Genomic DNA, 19,415 nt, shown 5'->3' with positions numbered 1-19,415 from the left:
TAGGCTTGTAATTAAGGAGCATAACCTTTATAGCATAAAGGCTCTTGTGCCTAATGGTATCCACCAAATTATAGAATGAGGGGATGGTCTTTTCCTGAAAAATGAAAAGCTGATTTATTCTTTTTTTTATATATTGTAGGATATTTTAAAGAACCAAAGGACCAGGGAGTACTCAGTGGATGCCACTTTTCTTTGTGAAGCAACGCAGTGTTTGGAAAAGCCACGCAACAATGATGTTCACGGATAAAAGTAACTCCTCGTTGCCACAGAAAACTGGACAAAAGAAGACACGACCCCAAGGCCTCCCCTCACCGGCTCTGTGTTGTGCCTGTGGACTTTGTATTATGTTGGCAGGAATTAACATCACCCTGGTGGGCGCATTTGCGTTTGGGACTTTCCTGCCCATGAACAACCCCCCTATCATCATTGGACCCATCTTGCTGGTGGTGGCCTTCACTTTTTTCGGAGCTTGTTGTATCTGCAGTCGGAGACCCCCCGCTCACGGCGCAAGGAAGTCAAAGCCCGGCTCCAACATTGGTTTCATCAAACCTGGCAACGCGGCCTTTGAAATCGAAACCAGCGAGCATACGGTGCAGGACACTACGGCCGTTCAGCTCAGCCCCACTAACTCCCCAGTGTCCTCACGGAAATCCACCCCCGTGCATGAAAACTCCAAGTCCTGCAAGCTGTTCACCATGGAAGGCAATGGACCTGCAGCAAAATACACTCCGGGGGGAGAATCGATACAGCTGAATTTACCCAGAGATCCTATAACATAAAGATTTTAGAAGCATTATTTGAGTTCTAAATGTATATAAACAGACATTTAGATGTTTATGTTGCATAAACGTCTAAATTCCGATTTTAGAAAGCCGGGTTATAATACACATAAAACTGAAAAACATGCGTCTGGCAAGGGGGTGTGGTCAAGACACCTTTGGGCAGGAGTAGGGCAGGCCAAAACAGAAATATGTATTCCCTATTCCATGCCTATGTCCAAAAAGATCGATGTCAGAATTTATACCCGCTTCTATCCACTGGATGGATTAAGGGAAGTTGCCCCCTTAATCTCCCAGAGCTTGATGTCCCCTCCCTAAAAGCAAATCTGGTAATGGATACCAGACTCTGTGCCAGCTTTGGGCAAAATAAACATTTATGTTTCTAAAATGGCCAACATTAATGTTTGTGATTCAGCACTTAAATGTTTATGTGCCTGTATTGACCTGTTGATATTTTAGATGTTAATGCTCCTCCTATGCATAACCAGCCAATAAGCACCCATTCTTCATATATTTTAGAAGTGGCTGTACATTGGCAGTCCTTGACGTCTCAATTCTGATTGGTATGTCCTTTTTAAAATGCCACTCCACACCAATCAGACAATTAACCTTACTGGTAACAGAAATAAGTTTGTGCAAGTGTTGACACTAGATGGAACCGACCTTGCTGCTGGCCACTGAAATAGAAAAAGTTCTCATCTAGGATATCTTGGGGTCCTTATACTAAGGTGCAATGAAAAAATGGCCCGCGGTAGTGCGGATGCGTGTTTTGGGTGTGTGCAGAATCATTTTTCAGCGCACCTGTAAAAAATGACTTTTTAAACTTTTTTGCTGAAAATGGACGTGTGGCAAAATGAAAATTGCCGTGCATCCATTTTGGGTCTGAGTCCTGACTGCCAGCCATTGACCTAGTGGTAAAGACTTACGCGGTCACCAGGTGGTAATGACCTACCCTCGTGAAATGCCAATACGTGCATCAGAAAATAAAAGTTATTTTTCAGATGTACGTATTGGACGCGTGCCAAAACTGAAATTACCGCAAGAGCCACGCAGTAGCCAGGTAGTAACTCCATTTTGGAGAACATTGGGTGCGTGTAGACGCTTACACTGCGTAGCAAAAGGGCCCCCTAGTTTCTTTCGGAATGCAGAGGCAACGGAACACTTTGGTGGTTAGTGGTACACCATCCCCGACACCCAAACTCCCTAGTAGGCAAACATTTGGTCATGCCATGGCCCCAGTGTCCCACCCCATTCCACTGTCTATGGAATGATCTCTGGTCTTTTTTGCTTTGAAAGAGTGCCAAATGTAATTTTCTCTTTATGGATTGTCATTCTTTTCTTAGCATCTGTCATCCTCCTACTGAGTTCTCTAGTCTTGTGGTGAGACTGTGATGGGGGTGTCAGGTGAAGTTGTAATGTAAGATTATTGTAATGATGATTGATTCTTTTGTGATGTTTTGAAAGGGACAAGTCCATGGCACACCCAAGGAGGCAAAAAGAGTCAATTGGTCTACTAGCCATAGATCTATTAGTTGGGCTAAAGCTAAGTAGCCCTAATCCAAATAAAACCAGCCAGGCATACCAAACCAAACATGACAATGTGTTGGCTTCATTATAAAGGATTAGACCCAAATAAAAGTTAATAATGGAACCACAACTTCAGCTTTGAGATTAGAAATTCTAGCTCTTCATTTCCTAGTTGTACCTGGGTTGCTCTGTTTTGGGAGTCTCTTCTGTGAAAAATAAACAGTGGGAAAATGTGTAGAAAAAAAAGTGTATAGCAAACACTCAAGAGTGTCTTATTGTGCATATTTTATTAATTAACCAGTTTTCAGAGAAAAAAAACCCTGTAAGCCAGCACCCTATAGCAGATTTGCCAGAGACATCCAAAACAGCCATGCAGGAAGTGGAATTTTACCCATCATGTGATCATGTCTGACCAATCATCGCATTCCATTTCTGAGAGCTGGCTTGAACACAACTACAAATGTTGATTCCTTTTGAGAACAGTGACTTCCTTTCTGCGTGATTTAAGGAGATGTCTAGTAAGAATACTGTTCAGCATATTGTTTTGTGTGTTAATTTGTTAATTAATGCCGAGTTTTACTGTATGCTCTTCCTGTATCCCTCATCATGGGTCAGAGATGAACTGTAAGAAGGCCAAAGGAAAGCTTGCAGGACAACTGACTAATGAAATATGTGAATTCATAGCCTCTAGGTCTGGCAAAAGTCAGTAAGAAAAGAAAGTAATGAATAAGCGACATCCACGCAGGAGCTGCTAATTGCATGGTAGGCTTAAAGGTAATTCCCAGCAGGTCTAAAGAATCCCAGAGGGCCATTAAATTCAGATACCTTCCGATTGATCAAGAATGATGAAAGATATTGTGTCATCTGTAACCAGATCAGAAGTGAAATAAAATCTTTCCTGAATCCTAAATACAGACGTTCCTTTGTTCCCATAGGACAGTCGTTCTCAACCTAGTCCTCAGAACATACCCAGCCAGTCAGGTTTTCAGGATATCCTGAATGAAAATGCATGAGATAAATTTGCATACAATGGATGCAGTGCGTGCAAATCTATGTCATGCAAAGTCATTTTGGATATCCTGAAAACCTGACTGGCTGGGTACGTTCTGAGGACTAGATTGAGAACCCCTGGTCCAGGAGCATAAGAACATAAGAAAGTAAGAACAGACATATTGGGGCAGACTAATGGTTCATCTAGCCCAGTATCCTGCTTCCAAGAGTGGCCAATCCAGGTCACAAGTACCTGGCGGAATCCCAAACAGTTGCAAGATTCCGGAATCCCAAAGAGTAACGAAGATTCCAGAATCCCAATTAGTAGCAAGATTACATGCCACCAATCCCAGGGACAGCCATGGCTTCCCCCGTGTCTGTCTCAATAGCAGACTGTGGACTTTTCCTCCAAGAAGTTGTCTAAACCTTTTTTAACCCAAATACATTAACCAGTGGCGATCCTAGGTCGGCTGGCACCCGGGGCGGATCGCCGCTGTGCACCCCCCCCCGGGTGCAGTAGCGTCCGTCCCCCCAGGGTGCAGCACGACCCCCTCCCCCCCCGGTGCAATGATACCCCCTCCCTGGCGCATCAAGCCCCCCCCCCCCCCCGGCGCAATGACACCCCTCTCCCCAGTGCATCAAGCCCCCCCCCCCCCCCCCCCCCCCGGTGCATTCTTGGCTGCTGGAGGGTGCAGAGAGCAGCCGCGTGCCTGTCGGCTCCACTGGCTCCCTGCTCCCTCGGAACAGGAAGTAACCTGTTCCGGGGCAGAGGGAGCAGAGAACCAGCGGAGCTGACAGGCACATGGCTGCTCTCTGCACCCTCCAGCAGCGTGCACCCAGGGTGGACCGCCCCCACCGCCCCGCCCTTGCTACGCCGCTGACACTAACCGCTGATAACGAGTTCTGGAGTGAAAAAATACTTCCTCCTATTCGTTTTAAAAGTATTACCGTCTAATTTAATTGAGTGTCCCCTAGCCTTAGTACTTTTTGAAGAAATAACCAATCAATTCACATTTACCCATTCTACACAACTCAGTGTTTTGTAGACCCCCCTCAGCCATCTCATTTCCAAGCTGAAAAGCCCTAACCTCTTAAGCCTCTCCTCAGATGAAAGGATTTCCATCAACTGAATCATTTTAGTTGCCCATATTTGAAACATTTCTGATTCCACTATATCCTTTTTTTGCAATTTTGAACACAATATTCAAGGCGAGGTTGTACCTTGGAGTGATACAGAGGCATTATCTCTAAAGTTGAAACGCATCATCAGGCCTCATCAATGACTCTCGCTTTTAGACCTGTGCCCAGTTTTTCTTTGATGCCAATCTAACAGTCCCATAAGCAGCGTAATGGATGACAACTTCTGGAGAAAGAAGTCGGCTGCCTTTTTCCGAAAGCACTATAATTCTCATTAAAATCTAGGGATGGGCATTCATGAGCACACTTTTTTGTTTGCTAATATGCCTTAAAAATTTAGTGCAGGCTAAATCGATTTAATGTACTTGAACCTATAAATGAACACATTACATTGATTAACAGCATTAAGAAGTTCTAACACGTGTTGAAATTTTTTAATTAAAATGAACGTGTGAAATACACTGAAAAAGTCCACAGGTTGCAAATAAAGAGATTGGTATTCAGCATGGCTTAAAAGAGCATGAGAGGGCCCTACCTGTTTAAACTACACTGAGTGGGCCAGAGGCAAAGCTGATGAATGTCCACTGTGACCACAGCAGCACTGTCTGGGCAGTGCAGGGGCAGTCTGGGGGTGGAGTCAGGGCAGAGCCAGCAGCTCTGTGGGTGTGGCCATATTCAGGGCTGGTACCCACATAGCTAAGTGGGCAGTTAGGACTCCATAAAAAGGAGTTGAATCTCTACCTGCTTAACTATGCAGGTGCTGGAACTGAATACTGGCCAGTACCCTTCATAACTTCAAGGTTGCCACCTGACTTCGGATATTCAATTCCGCTGCCTGGACATGGGCTAGCATTAAATATCTGGACTTAATTCTGCCCACAGCTGTCAGTGGCTTAAAAATCCCAAGTATCTTGAAAATAACAAGTCTGTAGGAAGCGAATATAACTAATCCACTTCAAATACTCTCTACTCAAAATTTTATATTGCTCTATGAGACATGGATCTACAGCACGCTCTCGGTAATACCTATCACTCAGGGACCCTTTCACTAAGCCACGTAAGCATCTGCGTGTGCCCAATGCGTGCCAAAATGGAGTTACCGCCCGGGTACCGCATGGCTCTTGCAGTAATTTCATTTTTGGTGCGTGTATCGGGTGCGCAACAAGTGGCAATTGATGCGCGTAGGCCATTACCGCCCAGTTACTACGTGAGACTTTACCGCCCAGTTACCGCATGAGACTTTACTGCTAGGTCAATGGCTGGTGGTAAGGTCTCAGACCCAAAATGGACGCACCCTTGTGGAAATAGGAAAGGAGGGCGGGACCAGAGGCAGAGCTGAGAGAGAAGGGAAGGCAGGCTGAAGCGCTGTGCCTGCTCGCCTTTCACTGCTGCAACCGGACCCCGAGGTAAGAACTTTTAAATTCTGGGTGGCACGCAGGAAGGCGAGGAGCAGGCAAAGGACTGGGAGAAGAGGGCAGGCAGTGCTGGTCGGGCTAGCACTCGGAGGAGAGGGAGAGAGGGGGGCCTGGAGCTCGGAGGAGAGGGAGCGATTCTCCCGTGATTCTCTCCTCCCCTTGATTTGTACCTGAACCTTCCCTGGCTGGCTGGCGCTGGCTTCCCTTCCCTCTCACTGTTCCGCCCTTGGACGTCATTACGTTTTGACGCGAGGGTGGGGCAACGAGTGGTCATGGATGTTACGAACCCAGGCATCCAGACGTAGAACGTTGGAGGTGCAAATTATTATATAGGACTAGGTCATGCTATGGGACCTGTGGTGAAAGAACATGCGTTAATGACATAAATGTCCACTAATCCAGCAGTCCTTGATCTCCCTGACCTGGTGGGACCCAGATGAAACCACGTCCATGCCTCATTATCCAAATGAATACTAACGAACTCATTAAAAATTGTGCTAGATGATGTGCTCGAGGTGCTCCTTTCCTCCATCAACAGTCAGTGGCATACTGAGGGCGGGGCACCCGGGGTAGTCCGCCCCGGGCGCACGCCACTGGATGGGTGCAGAAAGCAGCCGCGTGGCTGTCGGCTCCGCTGGTTCCCTGTTCTCTCTGCCCCGGAACAGGTTACTTCCTGTTCCGGGGCAGAGGGAGCAGGGAAACAGCGGAGCCGACAGCCGCGCGGCTGTTCCCAGCAGGTAAAAATGCACCCGGGGGGGGGATGAGGGGGGCTTGGGTGATCCCCCGGGGGGGGGGTTGTCATGCTGCACCCATGGGGGACGCCGCTGCACCGGGGGGGGGGTGCGCACTGCGCAGCGGCGATCCTCCTTGGGTGGCAGCCGACCAAGGATCGTCACTGTCATCAGCAGCTACAATTGAAATTGGGCTTTAAATGGAAATTAGAAAACCCGCATCTCTTCTCTCCTTATCAGGCAATCAAATATCAGCATTGACTAAACATTCCAGGCCGAATAGTTCTGCTTGGTGGGATCCCACAGAAGTGGCTGTTTCGGCTTCCTGCAGGTACCTCCCCTAGTAGGCAGGAGCGGATCAGAGCAGTTGCCTCTTAAAGAAATGGAGTCTAGTTAAATGATGCAAATAAAAAGATCAAGGATCTTAACCGCACATACCATGATGACCGGGTCTAAGAGCCTACGTCAAGGATAACCAAGAATGGACACCCGATATTAATATTCTTGACCTGCTGCAGACCCAAATTAATAGAGAATGAAAATAACGAATAAGGCTTTTCTAAATGTTCTTGCAGTCTTATGTAAAAAGGAATCTTATCGATTGCTCGTGTTCCTTAACAAATTACCAGAATACTGTGTGTTGTCAGCTGGTATTAGTCAACTGAATGCCGTCTTAAGTGCTGAGCTGCTGGGCTCAGCCAGAATTCGTAGCAATGGTGCCCGTAGTATCTTGAGAGAATGACAGTGTTTTTTAAAATAGTACTTGGTTTGCCTTTTTAACTTTTCAGATCTTTGTATGTTGCCTTTGTGATTGTTAAAAATATGAGCAGCTACAAGCATTTGTACAAATATGAGAGCAGAAAAAAAGTTTTATCCATGCAAAATACCAGGTTTTATAACGTAAAGATGTGCAAACTGTGAACCTGAGACACACAGACCAATAAAACTTTGAATGATTGCTAAATCTCTGCCTCTGAATTTTTTTTTTTTTTGCATAGTTTTCATAATTCAGAGAGAAAATGATTTGTAGAAGTACTTTTGGGGTGAGTCCCATATCCATGACCTGTTCGCAATGGGTAGGCAAACACAAGTAATTACCTGCGGCAGGTAAATTTAATATTACATCAGGAAACAGGTGAAAACTTGGCTCTTCTCCCAAGTCTTTAATATATGTGGCAACTGATTATCCACTCACTCCTCACCTGGACTAGCTCGTTCCACACCGTATAACTGACACCAGTTTCAAGTTTATTCCAAGATTCACTATCCCGCCCATCAAAAAGCATGTCTGGATGGCTTACAGTCTAATAATTAAAGAAAAGAAAGAGAATAGTAGAGCACGGAAGGAAGGGTGGGGTAGAACTACATTATCATATTGGATAGACAGGGGCTGGTTTTAGGTAGGGGCGACAGGAGTGGTCGCACAGGGCCTTACGCTCCCAGGGGCCCCGCATCTCTGGCACGTCTTTCCTCCTGTCTCGGAACACCTCCCTGCTCCGTACCTTAAGGTGCATCCACATTTCAGCAGAGAGCATCAGGCTTCGGCAGCGATGTTCATATCCTGTCAGTTGCCAAGTCCAGAGCCTCCTCGCTGCTGTGTCCTGCCCCTTTTGATGTCACTTCCTGCTTCTGTAAGGGTAGGACGCAGCAGCGAGGAGGCTCTGGACTTGGCAGCTGACAGGATATGAAAATTCGTGCCGCTGTCTGCCGTTCTCTACTGAAATGTGGTGGATGCATATCAAGGTATGGGGTGAAGATGATGCAAAACGAAATGTCCAACGGACTGAAAGAGGATTGCGGGAGCGTCTACATCCAGAGTCGCAGCAAAACCTGCAATCGATACACCGAGACTAGGTCATTACCTTCGTAACCCGTAGAGCGCTGAGAAGCCATATATTTATACTTCACAGGGATTCCTGAAGCAGGCCTCTGTGGCCGAAACACGATTTGTGTCGTGTTCCATTATACTCTTTGAATAAAGCTTCTGATGTGAACTCTTTGAGTCCGTTGAACGTTTTGTTTTGCATCATCTTTAGAGTCACCTTCGCTGTGTTTGCCCTCTTGTATTGACCTGTGCGAGGGTCCTTCGTCTTACAACAGGCTCCACATTTGCCGGAGCCTTTTGTAAAACACCACTTGAGTTCAGCATGTCCTGACCTTGACATCTCATTTCCTATCGCAATGTTCTAAGCAGTGAGACTCTTATGTAGCTTCATTATAAACCTTGTGTCATTGGCTTTTGATCTCCCTGCAGTCTTCTGGACCATACTTTACAATATCTACAGTGTAGTATGAAAGACAAAAGGTTAATGTTTGTAAAAGGACATACATGCCAACAGACAATACAAGAAGTGAGGTGTTAGTTGTGACAGAATTTGGGAATGTATATGAGAGATAAACCCCCGGATTCTATAAAGGGATCTCAAAATTGGGTGTGGATCCCAGATAGGCACTCAAAATAATTAGTTAATGGGATCCAATTTATTTATTTATTAGAATTTATTTACCACCTTTTTGAAGGAATTCACTCAAGGCAGTGTACAGTAAGAATCGATCAAACATGAGCAATAGACAATTACAGCAGTAAAAATATTCAAAAACAATACAAAGTACGGCATGGTATACTATTTACAATGTCAACACAATACATAATCGAACATTATAGGTGACAACGAAGGGTAAAGCAAAGATGTAACATATAGAAGGGTAAGAAAGTAGGAAGAGTTAGAAAGTAAGGTGATTGATTTAAAGAAGGTTGCACATGAGGTCAGAGAAATGGTTAAATATTATCTCAGTTGGGCTAGGAGTGGATAAGCATGTCCCGCTGCAGTATGCGCAGCCCAAATCAATCCTTGTGTGTGTATGTGTGAGTGAGACTAACAAGTTAGTTACTTCTTCCATTAAAGGCTTGGTTGAAGAGCCAAGCTTTCACCTGCTTTCTGAAGTAGAGATAGTCTTGTGTTAAGCGCAGCCTTTCAGGCAGTGCATTCCAGAGTGTGGGGGCTACTCCGGAGAAGGCTCGCTTGTGGGTATCACATCGTGTAATGTCTTTTGGAGAGGGTGCGGTTAGTGAAAGTCCTTGGGAGGACCTTAGTGTCCTTGGAGGTGTGTGGAGGATCATCCTATTTTTCAGGTACTCGGGGCCATTTCCTTTCAGGGTCTTGAAGATCAGACATAGAGTTTTAAATGTAGCCCTGTATTGTACTGGTAGCCAATGAAGTTTTTGCAAAAATGGTGTGATGTGGTCACGTCGCTTGCAACCTTCTAGGAGTCTTGCTGCTGCACTCTGAATCAACTGGAGCTGGTGCAGGCCCTTTGTAGCCAGACCATTTCATTACTGGAGATAACAAGCACTTAGAGGTCCTATTACTAAAGGGTGCCACCCCCAGCTCGCATTTCTGGTGCTGGCGGAAATATTTTAAAAATATTTCCACAGTTGGTTACCTGGCGGTAATTTGCAGTGCTCAGTTACCGCCAGGATAGTGTGGGAGCCCCTACTGCCACCTCAATGGGTGGCAGTAAGTGCTTCGATCAATATGGCTGCATGGCAAGTGCAGCCATTTCTTTTTTGGGGCTTTTAACTGTTGCAATAAAAGGGGCCCTGGCACGCAGCCAAAATGCCCATCGTGCTAGCCCCTTAATTGGCATTCATTATGATTTGGGCACCAATCTGGCTATGCGCTATTCTGTAACAATGGGTGTCTAACTTGGATCACGAGCAACTCAAAAGGGGGCCATGGAAGGGGCATGGGCGGGTTGGGGCATTCACAAAAGATATGCGCACAGGGATCCCCAATTGGCGCCAGGATTTACACCAGGTTTCAACTGGCGTAAGATCTCGTGCCCAAAGTTGAGCACCAAATTTGGTGCTTAATATTATTGTGGAGTGGAGGAGTAGCCTAGTGGCTAGTGCAGTGGACTTTGATCCTGGGGAACTGAGCTCGATTTCCACTGCAGCTCCTTGTGACTCTGGGCAAGTCACTTAACCCTCCATTGCCCCTGGTACAAAATAAGTACCTGAATATATGTAAACCGCTTTGAATGTAGTTGCAAAACCCTCAGAAAGGTGGTATATCAAGTCCCATTTCCCTTTCCCTATTTGAGATTCTACATGGAATGTTGCTATTCCACTAGCAACATTCCATGCAGAAGCCTGCCCTTGCAGATCAGCAACGCGGCCACGCAGGCTTCTGTTTCTGTGAGTCTGACGTCCTGGTCAGACTCACAGAAACAGAAGCCTGCGCAGCTGCATTGCTGATCTGAAAGGGCAGGCTTCTACATGGAATGTTGCTAGTGGAGGAGTAGCCTAGTGGTTAGTGCAGTGGACTTTGATCCTGGGAACTGGGTTCAATTCTCACTGCAGCTCCTTGTGACTCTGGGCAAGTCACTTAACCCTCCATTGCCCCTAGTACAAAATAAGTACCTGAATATATGTAAACCACTTTGAATGTAGTTGCAAAAACCTCAGAAAGGCAGTATATCAAGTCCCATTTCCCTTTCTATAAAGTGTACATCCTGAAGCACCCTTCATAGAATAGCATTCATTCAGCCCCATTTATAGAATCTGGCTCAAAGAGTGGAAAGATATATCAGAAAGGAAAAAAAACTCCATTAGATACACTATCCCCCCCCCTAAATTTAAACATCGCAGTCAGCATTGGATTCAAACGCAGATGGCAGAATTTAAATCTTTATTCAGATATTCAGTGCCAGCTAATACCTGGATATCGGCACTGAATACCCAGGTAAACATGCAGCTGCTAGATGTTATTCAGGTATCTCCGATAGTCAGCATCAGTTCCCGGATAACTGTCCGGGTGATTAGAACAGCTATTTTTTTTTTTGCTACATTTGTACCCCACGCTTTCCCACTCATGGCAGGCTCAATGTGGCTTACATGGGGCAATGGAGGGTTAAGTGACTTGTCCAGAGTCACAAGGAGCTGCCTGTGCCTGAAGTGGGAATCGAACTCAGTTCCTCAGGACCAAAGTCCACCACCCTAACCACTAGGCCACTCCTCCACTCCTAACCAGCGCTGAGTACTGGTGGAATGCAGATAACGTCCGGCACTGCACTGCCTCCGCCTTCAGACTTCCCTGGCACTACCTGGATAGTGTGAAAGCGGTCAAAGATGGTCAGAGTCTTTAAATATGGGGGATGTTTTTTCTTTCTAGTTTTTAAAGCTCAATAGTGTTTGGGAAGAAGGAAGAAAAGAGGATTCTGAATTTTTATTGACGTAATGGGAGCTATTTATAGGTTATTAAAATTTAATATACTCTCAAACTAACTGGCAGATCGAGGCAATTTACACACAAAAAAAACCCAAACCTCCCAAAACAATTAAAATAAAAGTAGGAAAAGCAACTGCAATACGAGACAGGAAAGAAACCTAACATTCATACAGTACAATTAGAGATGAGTAGAATAATAGACAAGGAGGATTAGAACAAGAAAGAGAGGGGAGGGAAGGGAAGCGAAGAGCCAAGAGAAAAGAGGAAGAGGAAGTATGGAGAAGAAGGAAGGCAGTGAGAAGGACACAGTGCATCCTACATTATTAATCAGTGGTATTGAATGCTTGGTGATAGAGCCGGGTTTTTTTATTGCAGATTTAATCAATAGAAATAAAACAAAATAAAACATGGAAAATAAAATAAAATGATACTTTTTTATTGGACATAACTTAATGCATTTTTTGCTTAGCTTTCGAACGTAGCCCTTCTTCGTCAGATCGGAAATAAGCAAATGTTGGTAGATGACAGTATATATACGTGAAACATCAAAGCAGTTCAGTGACAGTCTAACAGGATGAGGGTGGATAGGTGAGAGACAGGGAGAGTCGGGTGGATGAGGGGCAGGGAGATATGCACGGAGATAAGAGAGTGACAAAGCAGTACAATTTTATGGTTTATAATGAGCTAGAAAACCCAGATCTTTGTTAAGTCCTTTGTGGTTACTTTCAAAATATTTCATCATTTTAACGTCAAAGGTTTTACATTCCTGGATTTTTTAGGTAATCAAAAGAAATAGAACATGGAAAAGAAAATAAGATGATACCTTTTTAATTGGCCATAACTTAATACATTTCTTGATTAGCTTTCAAAGGTTGCCCTTCTTCGTCAGATCGGAAATAAGCAAATGTTGGTAGATGACAGTATATATGAGTGAAACATCAAAGCATTTCATTGACAGTCTAACAGGGTGGGGGTGGATAGGTGAGAGACAGGAAGAGGGACAGGAAGATATGCATGGAGACAGGAGGGTGACAAACAGTACAATTTTATGGTTTATAATGGGTTAGAAAACCCAGATCTTTGTTAAGTCCTTTGTGGTTACTTTCAAAATATTTCATCATTTTAACGTCAAAGGTTTTACATTCCTGGATTTTTTAGGTAATCAAAAGAAATAGAACATGGAAAAGAAAATAAGATGATACCTTTTTAATTGGCCATAACTTAATACATTTCTTGATTAGCTTTCAAAGGTTGCCCTTCTTCGTCAGATCGGAAATAAGCAAATGTTGGTAGATGACAGTATATATACGTGAAACATCAAAGCAGTTCAGTGACAGTCTAACAGGATGAGGGTGGATAGGTGAGAGACAGGGAGAGTCGGGTGGATGAGGGGCAGGGAGATATGCACGGAGATAAGAGAGTGACAAAGCAGTAGAATTTTATGGTTTATAATGAGCTAGAAAACCCAGATCTTTGTTAAGTCCTGTCTGGTGGGTGTCAAAATATTGAATCATTCTGACTTCAAAGGTCTTACGTTCCTGTATTGTTTTAAAGTTCCCTTTTAGGATTCTTACCATAAACTCACTGGTACAGTGTTCTGGTTTTGTAAAGTGTTGCCCCACAGAAGTGACATCCTGGTTGGTACTGGCATTTTTCATACGATGTCTATGTAAATTAAATCTCTTCTTTAGCATCTGACTTGTTTCTGCAATGTAGCAGCCTTCACTGCATTTTTTTACACTGAATGATATATACCACGTTGGAAGATGAGCAGATTTGAAATTTTTAAAGGATGGTTCAGTCTGAATAGAAAGAGGACGGGAATTTCACAAGAAGGGGCATTGAAAAAAACAGGCATGGCGACATGTGTGACTGTGACTGTTCTTTAACTTTGACTTGGCCCAGTCTCAGACAGCAAATAATTACAGGGATCTAAATACCATTTGCCAAGCTAGTATTTCACATCTATAAATACATAATATGGTATATCTCTTCAAGCCGCGTTGAGCCACTGAGCTATTATATGGGGATATCTAATTAAGCAAAGGACTTTTTTTGGTTTAAGTACTATATTTTCATTGCTGACATTTTCATCAAGTAGATATAATCTGCAGAGAACGTATCGTCGCAGGGGTATTAACCCTGTACTTGAAAAACAGGACAGCATTGGATATATATGTAACTGTTTGGAAACATTTACAATGTACTGGGACTGATTGGGATATATCGGTTAGATTTGTAATTTATATATACTGTTTGTAGTAAAAGAATGGCTGGATGGTGAAATGGAAGGTTTGAATGAGTGAGTTCCTTAGACTTTAGGAGTCTTTATGTGGGATGTATGTCTATGGTATACACGTCATTAAAAAACTCATTGATATAGTTAAAAGGAGTACGTTTGTATTTTAATATGTAAAGGAGATGCAGGGCAAAACCTCTTATTTCTGAAAAAATTTTATTTCTCAAAACTTAGGAGGAAAAGACCTCAGTAAGGGGTCCTTTTACTAAGCCGCATAAGCGTCTATGAGTGCCCAATGTGCGCCAAAATGGAGTTACCGCCTGACTACCGTGTGGCTCTTCATTTTTGGCACACATCTGCTACGCACATGTCTGAAAAATATTTCTTTTATTTTCTGGCATGCTTAGGCCATTACTGCATGATTTACCGCTAGGTCAATGGCTGGCGGTAAGGTCTCAGACCCAAAATAGACGCACGGCAATTTTCATTTTGCTGCACGTCTGTTTTCGTCAAAAATTTTAAAAAGGCCTTTTTTACAGGCACGCTAAAAAAATGGATCAGCGTGCACCCAAAACCCGCTCCTACACCATTTTTTAGCGCACCTTTGTAAAAGAGCCCTAAGTCCTTAATCCACAATACTGGAGCTTAGAGGGACCTCTACCTGGGATTTAAAAGATTTGTTTTGCATAATAAAGAAAACAGATCACTTGAAATTTCTGATGAATAACGAGAAGTGAAGTTGCTTTGCGCCGTGCAACTTAAGTAACAAATTTTTATTCTATCTGGTTGTTGGCTTAAAATTTAATTGGGAATTAAAGTTTTTTGAATTTTTGTCTATCCAGCAACTGTTATTTGAAGGTATTTCTAGACCGATGATGACTTGATTGACCAATTACACATGTAGGAGGCTATAAGCGCCAGTCTCAGGCAGGACTAAATACATTCAGGTCTGAGGACTGACAAAGTGAATCAGAAGCACATCAGTATTTGTGAGTGAATGGTGTTGGTAGTCTAGTCTCCTTGGGCAGACTGAAGGGCATTAATGGAGTTTCTGTAATAGCTCCTTCCCTCCTACCAAGGCTCTTTCCGTCTTTTTTTTTTTTTCAGGCCACGCTCAAACTTGTATTTTTCTGACGAATAATCCCCAAATACAGTTGAACCCCATTATAATGCAATGATTGGGATCCATAAAATGTGATGACATTAAATGCGGTGTCGCTCCTCTGAAATGATTCTTCTTAGTATATTAATTCAAAAGGAGTGAAGCCTGTGAAACTGGGATTACCTTAATCAGTGGGAACTGGATTAGAGACTCAAGTGTTTGTATTGTTAAATAATTTCTGGTTTTAAAAGAGAAAAAAAAATGAAATCAGGTGTATTATTTCCACTAATATTGGACAATAAGTATGTTTCCAACGAAATTAATTGACTATACACCGTCTTGGGTTTGAAGAAGCCAACCAGACGATCAATGTGGAATAATGATTCAGATAAATAATAACTGGGGATAATCAGGTCAATACCACGTTTTCTTTGTTTACTGTTGTTTAATTGATCTCCTTGTCTTGTTTCACTCTCCCTATTTCATTTTGTGTCTAAGAAAGAGAAAGATTGTATATAATCCATTTATCTAGTTGAGATTGCTTTCCTCTAATATTGTATTAATGTGCAGTCATTTCTGTATTACTGTTTGCAAGTGATCCTTGTAAAATGAAAAATTATAAATAAATGATTAAATGCGGGGTCGCATTATATCGGCATCATTGGAACATGAAGAGAAATGAACCAAAAATTGACCTGCTGCAAAAACCAGGACAGCATTCACACAACTGTAAGAATTATGGTTGCAGTGTTGTCCATGTAAGGAAGGGGGTGGGCCCCACGGGTGCACCTCCCATCCCAGTGTGGCTAGACATTGGCTGGAATAGTTTTCATGCAGGCACGAGCAGAGGGCCCCACCCGGGAGTAGCTAGACATTGCTGACAGAGGAACTGTATGTGAAAAAAGGGGGAATCCCAAAACATAATCAGGTTTGCGCTATTGCAGGGTGTGTTATAATGGGATCCCACTGTATATGCTTTTGTAAGAGTTACTCTTTCGGCTTTTCAAGCGTTTGTCCACCAGGGATTTTTAATGTACACCACACTGTGCCTGCTGCTGTTCTCTCTGCATGGGATGGTGTGAAAGAAGAGAAACAGGAAGGGAAGGAGGAGGTCCTCCTACTGCTACTACTTATATCATTTCTATAGCGCTACTAGATGTACGCAACGCTGTACATTGGACATGAAGAGACAGTCCCTGCTCGACAGAGTTTACAATCTAGTTAGGACAGACAAAACAGGACAAGTAAGGGATAAAGACAAAGAGTAGCAAGATTCCGGAATCTCACAGTACCAAGATTCTGTGTAGAATCCCAAAGAGTAGCAAGATTCCGGAATCCCACAGTAGCAAGATTCTGTGCAGAATCCCAAAGAGTAGCAAGATTCCGGAATCCCTAAGAGTAGCAAGATTCCGGAATCCCAAAGACTACTACTTACAATTTCTATAGTGCTACTAGACGTATGCAGCGCTGTACACTTGAACATGAAGAGAAGGGTCCCTACTCGACAGAGCTTGCAATCTAATTAGGACAAACAGGACAAGTAAGGGATAAGGACAAAGAGTAGCAAGATCCCATGCAGAATCCCAGAGAGTAGCAAGATTCCGGAATCCCAAAGACTACTACTACTACTACTTATAATTTCTATAGTGCTACTAGATGTATGCAGCGCTGTACACTTGAACATGAATAGACAGTCCCTGCTCGACAGAGCTTACAATCTAATCAGGACAGACAAACAGGACAAATAAGAGATAAGGGAATTACTAAGGTGGGACGGATAATACATGGGTACTGACCAAGTGAGTAAGGGTTAGGGGTTAAAAGCAGTGTCAAAAATGTGGGCTTTTAGTCTAGATTTGAAGACGGCTAGAGATGGAGCTTGACGTACCGGCTCAGGAAGTCTAATCCAGGCATATGGTGCAGCAAGATAAAAGGAACGGAGTCTGGAGTTAGCAGTGGAGCAGATGGGTACAGGTAAGAGAGATTTACCCAATGAACGGAGTTCCTGGGGAAGAGTATAGGGAGAGATAAGAGCGGAGAGGAACTGGGGAGCTGCAGAGTGAATGCACTTGTAGGGAAGAGGAATGCAGATTAGGGAATAGGGATCATGTAGGAGAGGACATGGGGGCAAAGGCATAGGGTACAGAAAGGAAGCAGAAGAGGGTAAGGAGCAGACAGGAATCTGGGGTAGAATAAGGACAAACAGAAGCCTAAGAGTTAGAGAAGAAGGAGAAAGAATACAGGAAAGAAAGGGAAAGGGGAAAGAATGAAAACCTGGGTAGATATGTGATACAAGAGGAAGAGAGACCCTGGATGAAGAAAGGAAAGTATGGGACAGAGGAAAAGGGCAGGACGGGGAAGACAGGGAGATTCAGAGGAAAGAAAAGAGAAGGATATAGGGAAGAAAAAGATTGATAGATCATGAGATGGATGATGGGAGGCAAGGAGGGCTGCAGAAAGATTGGAGGAAACTTTTCCAGCTTTAATCCTGTCTGCATTTTGATTATTTATTTAGATTTTGCTCACACTTTTTTCAGTAGTAGCTCAAGGTGAGTTACATTCAGGTACTCTGGATACTTCTCTGTCTCAGGAGGGCTCATGATCTAAGTTTGTACCTGAGGCAATGGAGGGTTAAGTGACTTGCCCAAGATCACAAGGAGCAGCAGTGGGATTTGAACTGGCCACCTCTGGATTGCAAGACCAGTGCTCTAACCACTAGGCCACTCCTCCACCCCAAAGAATCTTGTTACTCTTTGGGTTTCTACATGGAATGTTGCTACACTTTGAAATTCTGCATGGAATCTTGTTGTTCTTTAGAATTCTAGAATCTTTATTTATTTACATTTTGCTCACACTTTTTTCAGTAGTAGCTCAAGGTGAGTTACATTCAGGTACTCTGGATATTTCTCTGTCTCAGGAGGGCTCACTAAGTTTGTACCTGAGGCAATGGAGGGTTAAGTGACTTGCCCCAACATCACAAGGAGCAGCAGTAGGATTTGAACCTGCCATCTCTGGATTGCAAAACCAGTGCTCTAACCACTAGGCCACTTTAACATCTGGCTAGCTGGCACTCTTAGTAGGGCACTGGTACAACACAGCCTTCCAACTGGTAAATGAAGTTTATGCAAAGGGTTTTCTGACCTACAGGGGAAACTCCTCAAACCTTGCAAATCCACGCTCTCTCCATTTAAACAGAAAGATGTGCTACATTATGCTGAGCCCAGTTGGAACTGCCCACACCAGACAGAGGTTTTACAGCAAATCTTGCTAAGTCTCTGGGTTGCTTGGCAACAAGGCAAACCCACTGTGCAAGGGGATCAGCAATGCCGGAGCTCAAGCAATGGGTTCACAGCCTAATGAGACATTTACCTAAAGGAAAGGAGCCCAAAGCCCTGGGGAGTAAGCGAATTCTCACCCAACCTCATTGTCAAGCAGGGATGCAGTGTTTGGATTAGGGTTCAGCTCCAGGAGGCAGTAGGACATTCAGTAAGATGACAAGATAAAAGGTGGCAGTTTATGTACTTGACTGTCTGAAATCTAAGGCTTTAGAAAATGTTATTATGGACTTGAGAAGATATAGATGACGTCCTGATTGCATACTGGCATATCAATCATTAATCTCCTGTTTTCAATGTTTCAACGTTTTTATTGATGATGAAATAATATGTTTTAACAGATATCATAAAATATAAAATTGCAACAGTACAGGGGAACTTCACATATAAGTATTGAACAGACCATCATCAAATTTTTATGTACTTCCCCGCCCCCCACCCTCTCTTCCACCCTCCCTCCCCCACCCCTTACTTCTGTGTATGCCAACCAATATTGGGGATAGTGGGTTTAACCATTCAGACCATGTGTACTGCCAAGCTTAAGGAGCAAACTTCGTCCCCCGTGGACTAAGTCCTTGTATATATCGGCCCCATACGGACATGAACTGTTTTTTTCTTTTTGGGACTCCCTTCGCCTCTTTGGCTTCCCAGGTGGCCAACTCATGTATCTGGTTCCTCCAGTGCCAATACACCGGTGGATCCAGGTCTATCCACTTCTGTAGAATAGTCTTGCGTGCCACTAATCATACCTTGCGACACCAAACTCTATTTCCTTTCGCCTGGGTCGCAAATGCAGCTTGTGTGTCTAAGACATAATGATCCCAGGTTCCACTACTGAGACCTGTGTTATTTTAGTTAGATAACTCTGGATTTGTCTCCAAAAGGCACGTACCCTTGGGCAGCCCCAAAAAGCATGTTATAAGTTGTGA

General features: G+C 43.7%; 1 protein-coding gene across 1 annotated transcript; it reads left to right on the top strand.

Annotated features, from left to right (window-relative positions):
• Positions 1 to 230: 230 nt before the first annotated feature.
• On the top strand, positions 231 to 779 carry TMEM275 (transmembrane protein 275). The gene has a single exon (XM_030205591.1). It carries the CDS (start codon positions 231 to 233, stop codon positions 777 to 779), a length of 549 nt encoding a protein of 182 aa, XP_030061451.1.
• The last annotated feature ends 18,636 nt before the right edge of the window (positions 780 to 19,415 follow it).

The sequence above is a fragment of the Microcaecilia unicolor genome, chromosome 6, assembly GCF_901765095.1.
Source record: "Microcaecilia unicolor chromosome 6, aMicUni1.1, whole genome shotgun sequence".
Taxonomy (NCBI): Eukaryota; Metazoa; Chordata; class Amphibia; order Gymnophiona; family Siphonopidae; genus Microcaecilia; species Microcaecilia unicolor.
This window is presented reverse-complemented; position numbering and strand designations above follow the sequence as displayed.